This window comes from Helianthus annuus, chromosome 11 (assembly GCF_002127325.2).
Source record: "Helianthus annuus cultivar XRQ/B chromosome 11, HanXRQr2.0-SUNRISE, whole genome shotgun sequence".
Taxonomy (NCBI): Eukaryota; Viridiplantae; Streptophyta; class Magnoliopsida; order Asterales; family Asteraceae; genus Helianthus; species Helianthus annuus.
This window is the reverse complement of record NC_035443.2, coordinates 189,571,135-189,586,173: the sequence shown is the minus strand read 5'-3', so window position 1 is coordinate 189,586,173 and position 15,039 is coordinate 189,571,135. Positions and strand designations below refer to the sequence as shown.

Here is a 15,039-nt window from a genome sequence, read left to right as displayed (position 1 = left end):
CTTTAGGTTGCAAGACGAACCCGACCAAGTCCCACCCTTTCAAACCCAACAATATCCACCCTTTCAATCGCAAACGTACCAAAACCAACCGTTCGTTCCACCGTTTCAACCTCACCAATTTCAATCGCAAACGTATCAAACCCAACCCCACACACTCGACCCACTACTAGAAGACAACACCCTCATTCATCATTTTGCAAACGCGTGGCGTGAACCACAACAAAGTCTTGATGAGGAAGAGGAAGAAGAAGAGGAAGAGGAAGAGGAAGAAGAACAAAATGATGATGTTCAAGAAATCCCTCCAATTGGCCGACAACTTTGGACGAGCGAGGAGGAGGTGTCCTTGACGAAGGCGTATTTGCACATCTCGGAGAGTAAGAAACATGGGAACGAGCAACGAAAGGATGCGTTTTGGAGACGGGTCATTAATCATTTTAGGCAACTTCCCGGTGCAAGGATACGAAACATGGACCAAATGACGTCGAAGTGGACGGATTTGAATGGGAAAATTAGCAAGTTCAACGCTTGTTTCATTCAAAATGTATGTTTTTTATTAAATTACAGAAACAGTTTTATAAAAACAGTTTTATAAAAACAGTTTTATAAAAACAGTTTTATAAAAAAACAGTTTTAAAAAAACAGTTTTATAAAAAAACAGTTTTATAAAAAACAATTTAAAAAAAACAGTTTTATAAAAAACAACAGTTTTATAAAAAAACAGTTTTAAAAAATACAGTTTTAAAAAATACAGTTTTATAAAAAAACAGTTTAAAAAAAACAGATTTTTTTTTAAAAAAAAAAACATAACATTTTATATTTTTTTAGAACCGAAACCCACAAAGTGGAGCGAGCGAGGCGACGATCATGCAACAAGCCACCGAAGAGTATTGCCGAGTGTACAAAAAGAGAAATTTTTCACACGTGGGGGCATGGGAAGTTGCGAGACATCACCCGAAGTGGGTCCCCGTTGAGTTGGTTGACATGCATGGTCCTGCGGCTCCAAAAAAACGAGGCGGTTCGAAAAGATCAAAGACATCCGAGTCGGGGAACTACACGACTTCCGTGTCGGATAACTTGCCCAAAATGAACTTAAACGACGACCCCCATTGACGAACCCGATCAACCCCTTGACGACCCCGTTGAAGAAGATACACCCACAAGGCCACGACGCAGACGAGGTGGTGAATCGTCAAGCAAAGGGAAGGAAGCGGTGGCGGAGTCGATCTTTAGAATCGAAGAGGAGAAAATGACCCAATTCAAGAAGGCCGAACAAAGAAAAGAAACAATGATGTCCCTAAAAGTTGAACGCGAGCAGGCATACAAGGAACACTTGAAAACGATTGAAAGACAAAATGATTTAAAAATCTTGTGTGAAAACCACGCCATCTCGACGAACCGTTCAAGTCAGTTGTCATTCAACAATTCGCTATTTGTGCAAAGTGGGGTTGGGAGATGCCACCCGTTTAGTTGTTTTTTTATTTGGCTATGTAATTTATTTTTAAAGTTTAATGAAATTTATAATTTAGTGTTTTATTTTTAATTTCTAATTTTAAAATGAAAATTAAAAAAATTGGGAGTGATAGAATTCCATCACTAGTGATTCCACCCCTCCTACATTTCTATCACTACTGATAGAAATTTGGTTGATGACATGGCATGCTTTTATTGGACAATGGGAGTGATAGAATCTATCACTAGTGAACCACCCCTCCTCCCCTTATAGCTCAGGGGTTATGGAAATGAGGGAAGACTCCTGACCGGAAGGTCTCGAGTTCGATTCCTGATCCACCCGGGTTTTACCGGCTCTGCATTGTCGTGCCATCGGGCGGGTGTTGGGTCGGGTTTTCCCCGGAACTGGTGGCATGGTGGGCTAGGGGCTCTGTGCGTGCAGGTTGGGCTGCCACGGGCTACCTTTCGGCCAATGGGTGCCGCGTACAGAGTACCCGGCAATTTTTATGGTCGATGTTAAAAAAAAAAGAAGAAAAAGTAAAAAGGTAATAAATTGGAAAGTGTTGGGCCTGAGGTGGGTTTAGGCCCAATATTAAAATGGGTTTAAAAGGTTAAGGCAGGATGAAAATGCAGCCGAAAACCAACCAACCAAGCAGAAGAAATCGTAGGTCGGCGATTGATAATGGAAGGCGGAGACGAAGGGATAGAGAGAGTAGAAGACTCGAAGGATTTGCAGCAACAGAGCAAAGCACTCGACAAGCTAACCGATCATGTCGAAGATCGTCAGCTCGATTCCACTCGTGTTCAAGAGGTACCTTTCTTTCTGTTTCTTTCCAATCAACTCATTAATTAATTGGTTGTTCTGTTTATATTAGGCTATGGCTTCGATTGCTGCATCAAAGGAAGCTGATTTGAATGCTATGAGATTAAGGTACCTTTTAGGCCAGGGTTATCTTTTTTAGCCTTCAAGAATGAATGAATGCTTTTATCAATTAATTCTTGCAAAGTGTATGCATCTGAAGCTACCATCATGTAATATTATCAATTCATTTTATCAAAATTTTTTTAGGTTGCTTGCTTGGTCCATTCATTTTAATCTTAGTTTCTTCTTAACATGTGGAATATGATCAAATGAGATTCTCATTGTTCCAGATCTATTATTATTATTATTTCAAAACCCATACCTGTTCTGTTCTGTTATGGAAGTAGAGACAGACAGACAGAATTATAGGAGGATAATTGGAGAGGGATAGCTTTCTGTATATTTCAAATTATATACCTTTATATCAACCAAAATAACCAACACAAGTAAACTTACAGAAATAACAAATACAAGGAGTAGTAACTACCCATGACCCACTTCACTACTTCATTGAGCTACCCCGCATTGTGCGAGCATGACTTGGAATTATTGTCCTATGAATACCCCAATATGCCTTCTGGGGTTCAGCAAGTATCCTGCTTTCTAGTCGAGTTTGCTAACATATGTGTTATTTTCAGCACACATTGAGCGTTACACTTATGTTGCAATTTTTTTATTGGTTCAAGGGAGAAAGAGTTGGCTGCTGTCAAAATCAATGCTGCTGAAGTTGACATCATTGCAAATGAACTAGAGGTCAGTTTTTTTTACAAGTAATACTTATCTGAATATGCAGTGTAGCTTTAGTTGTGTACATATGATTTTCTAAAAGGTAACGTAACAGCAACCACTCTTTACTTGTGTTTGTTTGGTTACTTACAGCTGGACAAGAAGGTGGCTGAAAGAACATTAAGGGAACACAAAGGTGATGCAGTTGCTGCAATTAGGCATTTGCTTCATGTGGGTAATCTCTAAATAATTAAGATGATTTAGGATTTTGGTTTTCAACTCCATAAATTTGTGACCGAATCCTGTTCATTACTTGTTATCTTTTGGCGTGCCACAACTTTTAAATCTGATATTTCTCATTAAAAAGTGTGTGAACTTGAATTGGATATTTTCATCTTGTCCCTCCATACACTCGCAGAATCGTGCTTTCATCATACTAATTCTGAACAACAAACACCTAATCGCTGATATATAAGTATATGGGTTCTTTTGGGGTAAGTATTAGTTTGTAAGGGGTCTAAATCGGTAGGGTTAAAAAGAGGGAAAAGAGATAACCGGCCAAACTGGGCCATGAAAAAAGGATGGACGGGTCACGTTGGGCATAAGTAAATAATGAGAATCTGCCCTACGCCCCTACCCAAAGTCCCAAACTCATTTCCACCACTGGCAACTGCAAACTCACCGATCTGCATCATTTTTGTTATTCAGCAATTGTGAGTTCTTAGAACCAAACTTGTTTACCACAGGCTGCTGGAAACAAAAGAACTGACTTTCTGAAAACCTAGCTGTCACCACGTATTTATACTATATTCCGTTGGTTGTCGTTTTCATCAGATGTCATGGTCCCCACTGGGAAAACCGTTTGGCTTATGCCAGCCTTACTCCCATTGGTGGAAAATATTCAATGCCCATGGTGTGTGAGCCTTTTGTCAATGAGAGGTGTTCCAATGTGTGCGGGTCCACGATAAGGAGCAGAGGAGTTCGCCCTAATTCCCCATGGGCCTTTAATCCATTTATCCTAGACTTTTGGGACGACACATAGATTAGATTTAAGTATATTCCTCTACAGGTTCCCAGTCTATGGTTGAGCATGGCTTGCGCACATGCGGCGCCTTAGACTTTTTTGGCAAAAAGGTTTGCGTGATGATGCCATCATTAAATATTGTTTGTCTTCTAATGCGAGTAGTTCGTACGGTGAAGTTTTTTTGGTACGGTGATTGCTGCCAGGAGTTCGCCCTAATTCCCCATGTGTCAGTCTCACAAAGGATACTGTCCAGCAGCATTTCTGTCGTCGTTGTGGTGCCGCAGTCAGGGGTTTGGTGGGTCTGCAGATGTCAGTTTGTCATGCCAACTTTTCGGCTGCTGACGTGTATGTCTCCATTGGTCCTTTTCTGCCGTCTTAGAAACCACTACGGTTTCCTATCAAGAAGGGAGTTTCTCAAACTGTGCAGGACATATGGCTTCCCGCCAGAATGTATAACCTGATATTACTTTATTAAGAAACAAAAAAGATGAAAAATAAATTTGTAAAGTTTTGAAAATTAATTTGGATGGTTGATCTCATTCCGTTAGCAGAAAGTTCAACCATTTGACATGTGGTAAATCAAGATGTGATTTAAAAATTAAAACTTATGGTATTTGACTCGCCTACAATTAATGCCATTCTCTTGTTTTTTAACTGGTCAACATTAAACATGTCGATCTCTCTCGCATATTATTATTATTTAATTAATTGAAGTACTTTTCACGATCCATACACATACATGGAATTCAACAACACTAATTTGTTCTTGGTTTCCTTCTTTTCTGTATTCTTATTCCATTCCATCATCCCTGCACTAGTTTCACTCTCACAAGAAACTCTTACTTCCACCACTCCCCCTGTACTCGTGCCACGACTCGAAACATGGGCTCGCGCAATGCAGCTCCACCCGAGTCACCCCAATTCCCATCCCACTCTTCAGCAATGCAAGCATCCGAATCCTATTCTCCTCCACCAACCACTCCATTCCTCGATGGGAACTTGGGAAAGACAATGAAATCCATTGCACGCTTCACTTCCATTCAAGCTCAAAGGCTTTCCACCACCAAAGGACATGAAGCCAAGGTCCTTAAAATTTGTAAAGAGAGCTATGACAATGCGTCAACCGATCTCCAACAGGCAATGAAAGCATTGTCATCCAAGAACGTTGAACGTGTGAACTCGTTGCTTAACACTGTTTTGTCAGATGTTGGAGCTTGTAGACACGAGTATGCGGGAAAACTCTCCCCCTTTGCTAATTATGATGACACGGTTACAAAGATGACTAGAAGTTGCCTCGTAGTTCTTCGTTTGGCTGCTCCGTCAACCCCTACGCATGCTTATACAAATGACAATGACTCCATCAAGATATCATGATGTTTGATTTCAGACCACCATGTTAGTGTTTCACTTGCGTTTATCGTTTGTTGGGTTGAGAGACTACTAGACCAGTTATTGTGCCTAAAAAACGAATGTAACAGACGTTCGAGGGAATGTACCATTGAAATTAAGAATCTTAATGTGAAGTTCGATTACCATAATCAATCTTAACTTAGATACTAACATAAGTAGAGGCTATTTGTTTCAAAGAATATACATGGTTTCTGGCACAAATATATGATTGAATATTACATCTTTGCACATTGTTCTCAAAAGGTTGAAGCATGACCTTGCATCAAAACCATCTTACGTTCATTGCGTGAGAAGTAAGTCAAACTCATTGATACAGCTAAAGTCGCTCTTATGACTCCAAGCAAACTATTCCCTTAACGCCCAAAAGTAAATTCTTTATAAATCATGTTCATCCTTGGTAATACTGATATTGAGCTAGGCTTAATTCTCATTAACCATCTCGATCAAACCTTCAAGCCTATATATATATATAGGGTAAGGTTCATGCGAGAACCACCTTTATTGCGAGAACCGCGACAACCAATGTGAACACAACCTAAAATAGTTAAAAAACCCTAAAAAAAACCTAACCCCCACCCCCCCCCCCCAAAAAAAAAAAAAAAAAAAAAAACCTAACCCCCCCCCCCCCAAGCTAAAATGCTAAAAACTAAACCCCCAAAAAACCTAAAAAAATCTAAATTTTTTTTTAATATTTTTTATGTTAAAATCGCTACTTTTAGTAGCCAATTTTTTTTTTAAATATTTTTTTTTGGCTACTACAAGTAGCAATTTTCTTATAAAAAATATTAAAAAAAATTGTGTTTTTTAGCTATTTTTAGGCATTTTTTGTTGTGTTCACATTAGTTCTCGCGGTTCTCGCAATAAAAGGTGGTTCCTAACGGATCTTTGTCCTATATATATATATAGGTAGAGGATCCTGTAAAAAGTGCTCAAAGTGTGAGAAGTGTATTATAACACTATATATAATACTATATAACACTATGTAACACTGTATATCATTATATAACAAATATAACACTATAGGTTGTCTGATAGCATGTCTATGATAGATACATAGTGTTATATTTGTTATATAATGATATATAGTGTTACATAGTGTTATATGGTATTATATGGTGTTACATATTGTTATACGGTGTTTATATGGTGTTATATAGTATTATGTATAGTGTTATAATACACTTCTCACACTTTGAGCACTTTTTACACTATCCTTACCTTATATATATATATATATTTGAACGGCTAATTTCTTCAATCCACTGTTGTCTGTGCACTTGAACCCAAGACCTTTCCCTTCCCAGCCTAGGTGTTTTAAAGGTTTTGCCTTTGCCAATGGACCACCACCCCAATGGTTCAAGGCTATATTTTAGATCGCTGTCCGCGTTACTAAGAGGGATTGATTTAAGAACATAATACTTTGGTAGAAGAAATAATCATCTAAATTGTGTATAAATAATGAAACTCTTGGATATGAACATTGTTGTAACATACTTGCACATTTATCAGGATTAATGTTGTATCTAACTACTGAAATCAAACAAATGATAATTTCTTATGCGTAACAGAAACAGGCACTATTACAAATATTAAATCTTAAATAACACTCGGGAGTCTCTTTATAACAATGAAATTGTAAGTAATTATATACACAATACAATCACCAGTGTGAAAGCAAATATACATAAATTAAGTATAGCAGACAGAAAATTCAAACTGGACAATTTAGCCGTAAATCCGCATACCTGAAAATACTCGCTTTTCAAGATTGACCCATGAACACTGCACCATGTCCACTGGCTTTCATCAACTTCTTCAACAGAAGCATGGCAATAGCAAGCGCCAGTCAAACCGCTGCTATTGTGAACAGGCGGTCATCAGCCTGTTTCTGAACCATCGGTTGGTGCTGCTGCACCACCGCAGCTACAGAAGAAGGTGCGTTCACAGTTGCAGGAGGTATAACAGGAGCCACCTGCGCTGACACCCTTGACTCTTCAGCTTCTTGGTTCTCGTTTAAAAAAAGGTTAATTTGCACGGTAACTGGTTCTCGTTTAAAGGAACTTCATGATGTTGTTCTTCGTGCTCAGTTATCTCTGTGATAGCATTAGTGTTAGCAGGACTAACCGGTGTTTCACAGGATTGTTCTGTGGCGGCAGCTGGTGGTTCTGAAGATTCCGGGGAGTTAGGTTGAGGGACCGGAGATGCCTTACTGATCATGTACTCGTGAATCTGCACGTTTAGATATGTGATCATTGCAACCTAAAAGAAAGCAACCAGTTGACTTATATAAGCCAATCTTCACTTAAATGCATATTTTTACTAGCTAAAAATACCAGTTTCTGCGTGTGCTTAATTTCTTGAAAAAGAATTAATGAAGTTATAATTAGCAGTATTTCAATAATATAAGACCTTGGCTTTATATCAAATTGGAAAATGTAATCATATCTTTTCGAGCTTGAATTAGAATGAAAAGTTTGGGTTATTGTTGTGACCTCATCAATGAGCTTTTGACGATCAGGAGAACCAAAGTTGGGTGCAGTTTCACGAGATTTAACTGCAAGATCAGGCCGTTGTTCTTTCATGTAGTCTAATGAGCCCAAAGCACCATTAGGGTTTGTGGGCATAAATGCAATTAGAGCAGTCCTAACTGCAGGTCAAGATATTAGGTTGACCACTCACAATGACATAACCAAAATAAAAAATAAAAAAGTGAAAATCAGACAGTCACCACTCCATGATGGTTGCCAATGTTTAGGATGATGATTGGATATGCTTAAGCAAATTTTTGTTTGTGTTTCAAAACGTCCGTTTGGCTCCGTTTGGCTGAAACAAACAAAGACAGTACAGTAAATATAATTGCCCTATAAATATTATCGTACACCACCATTGTCATTTTCGTCACACAACACAACGAGTTGACGTCGTCACCAACCACAGTCACCAATGCCAACACCCACGACCTAATTTTGCCTGTCGATGCCATTACTTCCACATCCACATCCACCATCACCTTCAACGCTCGGTGACAACTCCATCATCAACAACACATCTTCTCTATTTATACGTTGTATGAAACATCTCATTTCAATACAAGCTTAAATTGGTGAGAAGTAACATTTGACTCACTTGTGTAACTTCCGGTCTTATACTTTTATGGTCAAATAAAACACTTTATTGTACGTTTTATAATTTAAGCTAGTAGGGATTTTGTCAACAATGCTTTTATATCATTGGAATTGGACTAACAAGCTTATTAGAGAGAAGTTATAGTGATATATATATATCCTATTATAGAGAAGTTTGTATATTATGATCTATAGTGGTTAGAAAGAAGATTTGTGAAGAACAACTTTTGGTGGTAGGTGGAAAATGGATGTATGGTGAGTTAATTAACACACATTTGTACCACTATAAATCATTGTTGTTTGCTCTACAATTTGTCTTACAAAATATTTTCTGAACATACAAAGAGTTAAGAAACTAAAAATAATCCATTTCATTCACTATATTTTCTTGGCAACACGTTACGTTAACTTTTGTTAAAAATATTCTATACAAATATATTGCTACACATAGTTAAAATTCCTGGAAGTGTTAATTGGAGTAATTTTATAATGTCTCCAACCAAATTCATAAATTATAACTTTCTACATTAAGAAAAAGGGTAATAACTCATTAGAGAGGTTCATTTGAGAAGAAAATTTAATTGAGAAGAAAAACAACAAAGGGTACAATTGTAAAATATCAAATAGTTATTCTTTCATCTCGTTGATTGCAATCGTTAAGTAATTAATTACTCATAAGACTATTATTCTCTACACTAATTTTCTTTGCCTACACATATAAAAAATTATCCTAAACATTTCGAAAATTGTCCTACACATACGTAAATTTATCCTACACACCTACTAATTTGTCCTACGCTCTAAACTATTTTTTTTATTTTTTGAAAAATATATATTTTGAAAATAAATTACAAATTTAATGTAGTTAGCTATTAAAAAGAAAGACTAGAAATTAATGATCTAGCCCAAGGCTTTATAGCCTAGTGGCATCTTGGGGGTGGGATAAGCTTTGGGACCAATAGGTCCTGGGTTCGATTCCCACAAGGGGGTTTTCTCATATTTATTGGGTTTCCTCCTGAATTGGTGTATAGGCATTACGCCTAGTGGAGATGGATATGATCGGGTGGTTCCGCTGGTGACTCGATGATACTCCAGTGGTCCGTCAGTGATCCAAATTTGCCGTTCAAAAAAAAAAAAAGAAATTAATGATCTATGTAAGTTTACAAATATACCCTTACATTAAAATTAAATCCAAATATTAAATGATGTAAAATGAAACATTCTAATTGGTTGAAATTTATTCTTTTATCTTCTTACAAAAATTTTTTCTCATTTGAATCTTCCACTAACTCACTATACGTATTAAAAGTTTTAATAACTTTTGACATTAAGAAAAGGGTAATAACTTTCTACATTAATCTTCTGTTGAAGGGCTATAGGCTTTAAAATATCTACCAGGTTTGGAAGTGGGCTGCAATTGTTGGGCCCAAACAAAAAATTCTCCTACATATTAAAAAACCAAGTTTGTGAATAGTTTCTTCACCATTCAAAGCTTGCCACGTGTCAAGCCTTTTTTTTCATTTAATGAATAGTATCTTCTCCATTCAAAGCTTGCCACATAGTTAGAATTAAATCTCCTATATATTAAAAACCAAGTTTGTGAATAGTTCCTTCACCATTCAAAGCTTGCCATGTGTCAAGCTTTTTGTTTTTTTTCATTTAATGAATAGTATCTTCTCCATTCAAAGTTTGCCACGTAGTTAAAATTAAAAACTAGTGCAAAACAAATGGGAAACCAAACCAGTCGGGGTGTATCGTGTATGTTTAACAAACTACACGGTTCAACGATCGATTATAAACATAACACTGTAACTATGTGTCTAATAATATTTAAAAATCAAAGAAACTATTGGCAGATACAATTGCCCGAACTAACTAACAATCAAACCCCAAACACCTTCCTTGTTCGAATCATCATAAACATGCTACCTATAAAAATGAAATTTCTCATTTAAATCTCTACTTCCTTTTTTTTCTTTCATTTAATTCAAAAAATATCTTTATTAAAATAACTTCTTTGTATCAAATTTAAAAAGTTAGGTTCATTATTATTTGTAAATTTAGACAACTTGCTTGATGAAATAAAAAATATATAATCAATCACCTTTAGTGTACAAATTCACAAGTTTCTTGCTATTTTTTTAGTTTTAGGTAAAATCACACAAAAAAGAGTTTTAGTCCCTCACCTTGGACTTTGATTCCTTTGCCATTTGGCACTTTTAGTCCATCTTCTTCCTCATAGTTGGGATTAGTCGGAGATCCGGGACGCGTTTTAGTTAACACACAATAATAGTTTATCTCCTTCCGAAAATCGGGATCAGTCGGAGATACGGAACACGTTTCAATGAACGTAGAATGTAAGGCCTTCCTCCTTTCACATAATCGGGATTAATTGGAGGTTCCTCCCTCCAGTAACACCTCGAATTTTTGTGTCCAATAATGTGTTAACACGTGTCAATTGATTACACGTGGCATTGATATTAAATAAAGGACTAATATTGACAAACTTTGAAAGTATATAAATTCGAGGGTTATAAATGTCAATCAAGGGTAAATATACTGCATAGTAACCCTAAATAATGCTTGTACCTTCAAACGAGTAAATCATAGATCGTACGGAAGTGAAACGCGGAAGAAAGTGAGAGATTACAAACCACAGGGGTTAACTGTGTCAACATGTTTAATTATACCTCTGAGTGACCCTTTAACGTTCCCAAGGTTTTGTAACGGTATTATACACTCACTAGAATGTAATATATAAATTCCGCGAAGTTCCGTTATAAGACGAGAAAGTTACGATCGAATTCGTGTGAGAAGGGTTAAAAGCGTCAATAATATAAATTAAGGCCTTCTGGAATATAAATAAATTAACCAGGGGCTTAACAATACGGGTAAATAACGCGAGGTCCCTAATCGTAATTAATCGAGGGCCTTATCGCAAAGTTACCCCTTCAAACCCGAAAGGTCAGGTAATTAATTACCAAGATTTTTAATCATTACAAAAAGATTTGAAAAAAGATTTATTTTTAACCCCTTACGGACCGTAAAGGGTATGCCTTACGGACCGTAAGGAGGGGGAATGATTGCTGATGATCCGCCTATGGCTTACGGACCGCAAGGCCGAAGCCATACGGTCCGTAAGAGGCGCCCAGCGACAGAAATGTGGCTGTTGGCTGATTTAAGCGGCCAAACATGAAGTAATGGGTTTTTCAGAAGTATGGTTGCCCCCTACTCGACCCATAACCTTCTAGGATACATGCCATTCATCCCTTATCAGTTGTAGAGTGTTGTGTAATGATCTAAGGGCTTGACATTGGCTATAAATAGCATGCTTATGCTCACAACTTTCATCACAACTCAAACACTCTCATCTGATCATTCCAAAAGCTTTCAAGTCTTCTTCTCTGCTCTATAATCAAGTCTTAACTTCAGTAAGTTGCTTAGATCCTTTGTAGTTCAATTTATGCTTAGTAAATAGCTAAAAACCAAATCGTCGTAAATACGGTTTGACTTTAAAATAAATCCGTGATGGTTCTGTTTTATGACGAATCAAAGGTATTTATAAATTGGTATTTATGTGGGTAATAACCCTCTAAAAGGGTTCCCTCTGATCACCACTCTAACTATGTCAAATGTCGAGTCAAACGTGCGCTTAAAAAGTCAACAGAAAACTATTTTGCCGTTTTATACATAATCTGTAATGTATATGCTTTGGAACCTGTTTAGACACTCATAAAACATGATAATAAGTATATAAACTTGTTTGCGCTCGTTTGAATCGACCATTTGCTATATTGACCCGGTTCGGAGCCGAATGTCGCAAAAGTTTGACTTTTGTTTTGACTTCAGTTCTGACCCGTTTTAGTAAGGTATAGATATGCCTTAGGACTCTCTTAGGACCAGGTTACATGATGGTATAAACCTCTGTGATCGGTTCATGAATTGTCCGAGTCTTTTACGCATTTCCGTTAATCGCCTAAAAGTTGACCGTAACGGCCTTTTAAAAATAAAACGAGTATTTCGGACACGTGAACGGACTATAACCTTGCTTACTAAATTATAAGCATGTCCTTAAAGTTTCACGTCAATCCGAGGTCTAGAATGAGAGTTATGCTAAAAAGCGCAATTAAAGTAAACTTTTGTAATTAACGGCGCAATTAGCATAACGCCCATCTAAACCAAGATTTCGTCACCAAAACTTTTACCCACTGTTATAAAATAATATTTTTGGAATTTTAAAGACTTTTAATAATTTTTACCATGCTCATAACCTGCGGTTATGGCTACGGTTCGGTAAATACCAAATATGCCCTTTTCGGCCAAAACTTGAGTTCTACAAGGTCTTTTGACCCGATTCCAGTTGCTACCGATTTTAAATAATAAATAAAGTATTTTAGACCTTATAAACTGTTCGGGAAACTCAGATTTCCTGTAGAACTCGAAAAGCTCTTTAAAAGTCTTTAAAATGACCGAAAAGCCCCTACGGGGCATAATATTAACTTAAACTCGTTATGGGCATCACGGAAGGTATCCTACTGATACCACAACCTCTTTAAGGCATATTGACTTAGGAAATAAGCGTAAGACTCTCATGGTTAACCGTTTCGCCTATTGCGCGCACGGTTCGGCTTATGAAACTAGTTTTCATAAATTAGCCGATACGGGTCAAATCATATTATTTGAACCCCAAAATCCAGAGTGTGAACCATAAACCCATATAAAACAAGTCTTTGAACTTGTTGGGTCAGAATCACACTCCATTCTCGGTTTTCGCCTTTCGCGCGATTAAACCATATTTATATTCCGGAACCAACCGGTCTAGGCTACGGCCAATATAAAGACCCGTTAGGATTCTAAGAGGTTAATTAAAACCTTCGTTCCAGATTAGGAGCCCCAGTAAAAGCTATCGGTGATTTAATCAAACTAAGGAATAATACTTGCAAAGGTAAATACTTTTAACTTATTTCCCCTATACGGGCTTGGGTTACGGTATGTTAATACCGCTTGATTGAGCATTATATTTTTCCATCGCTTAGGTGGTTAATTAAATAATATGATCGGCTCATTTAAACAATTTTGTTTCTTAAAAGCCTTTGGGGGGGGGGGGTTTAATGACCGTTGTCCCGGATATCCTTGGCATCATTTTACGAAATGGCCACGACCATCGACATCCCGGTGTAGGCGTACACCCGGTATATATTGTCGACATTAAATTAAAAGACGTAGCCGTTGGTTTTCATACTACGGTTTTACGCAATGTGGTGTGTCTATAAATCCTTAACCCGGCACGACCCGGGCTACTGAACGTATAAAAGAACATGTAAAACGTTCACAAGATTTTAATAATTTTCCCAAGTTATAAAAGAGTTTGTGCCTTGTGCATTCAAATCAATTTTTAATGAACATTTTCAAATGTGTCAGTTGAATGTATTTACCAGTGTAAACTGACGTATTTTCCCCAAAAAGATTAAGTGCAGGTACTATACGAAATTGGCTGGTATTAGCTTCCTAAGCATCACGAATAGTCTCGCAAACTCGATGCCGTATCTGAATGAACACTATTTTTATTTTGATCCGCTGTGGATACATTCGACTTCTGTAATATATTTGATATTACAACCAGAGGTTGAAGTATATATTTATCTTTAAGCTTCCGCTGTGCATTTATATAATTGTGTGGTTTGACTATATTGTTGCCAACTACGTCACGGTAATCCCCCATCGGGCCCACCGGTGATACACGTGGAAATCGGGGTGTGATAGGTTGGTATCAGAGCCAACGTTGAGTGAATTAAACACTATCCTATTGTGTTTAATCTCAATGACACAATTGCACGTACTTGAGTCTAGACAAGAACTTTGGACAAATTCGAATTGTGATTTCAATTTTGTCTTTTTCGTTTATTATTGGTATTTAAAGTTTTATAAAGCAGGAAAATGCCACCTGTTATATTCCGAGGAAGAGGAAGGGGAAGAAGAGGCAGAGGAGATATCGTGACGCATCACGATCACGAAGCTGGACCGTCAGGTACAAGACCTCCTTCAATGACAAGGAGCGAAGAACCACAACGACGAAGAGATCTTTACGAACCCGCGAGACATTCCACCTCGCACAGCTCAACGCCATCATACCGGCACTCCTTTGGGCCAAACTCAGAAAATGATCCCAACAACCCACAACCTTCCTTCATACCTCTACAACGTTCGGTATCGCACCGAAATTACGACGACCCTACCCCATACTTCATAGGTCAGTTTAATCCAGCTGACTACATACAGGAACCTTCAGGCTTTGTTCCATTAGGGCCACAAGATCACTTCTCCGAAGATCATATGGATGAAGATACTGATCCAACTGAACATGCTCGTGGTACGCCCACGCATCCGATAGAAGTCTCTGATGGGTCATCCTTCCATGGCACACCCTATCAGGGGCCAGACAG

The 15,039-nt window shown here is 37.6% G+C and overlaps 3 protein-coding genes across 3 annotated transcripts; 2 read left to right on the top strand and 1 right to left on the bottom strand.

Moving 5' to 3' along the window:
- Positions 1–2,072: 2,072 nt before the first annotated feature.
- On the top strand, positions 2,073–3,425 carry LOC110891503 (huntingtin-interacting protein K). Its single transcript, XM_022139203.2, has 4 exons — positions 2,073–2,260; positions 2,325–2,380; positions 2,998–3,064; positions 3,191–3,425. Exons 1-4 carry the CDS (start codon positions 2,132–2,134, stop codon positions 3,281–3,283), a joined length of 345 nt encoding a protein of 114 aa, XP_021994895.1. The 5' UTR covers positions 2,073–2,131; the 3' UTR covers positions 3,284–3,425.
- A 1,344-nt stretch (positions 3,426–4,769) lies between these two features.
- LOC110891502 lies at positions 4,770–5,972 on the top strand. The gene has a single exon (XM_035980406.1). The coding sequence runs from the start codon at positions 4,944–4,946 to the stop codon at positions 5,433–5,435; it is 492 nt and encodes a 163-aa protein (XP_035836299.1). The 5' UTR covers positions 4,770–4,943; the 3' UTR covers positions 5,436–5,972.
- Positions 5,973–7,065: 1,093 nt separating this feature from the next.
- LOC110889023 (ubiquitin-conjugating enzyme E2 32) lies at positions 7,066–8,478 on the bottom strand. The gene is made up of 4 exons (XM_022136512.1): positions 8,404–8,478; positions 8,200–8,332; positions 7,964–8,118; positions 7,066–7,700 (listed from the first exon to the last, which is right to left on the bottom strand). The coding sequence occupies exons 1-4, from the start codon at positions 8,476–8,478 to the stop codon at positions 7,485–7,487; spliced, it is 579 nt and encodes a 192-aa protein (XP_021992204.1). The 3' UTR covers positions 7,066–7,484.
- Between the last annotated feature and the right edge of the window lie 6,561 nt (positions 8,479–15,039).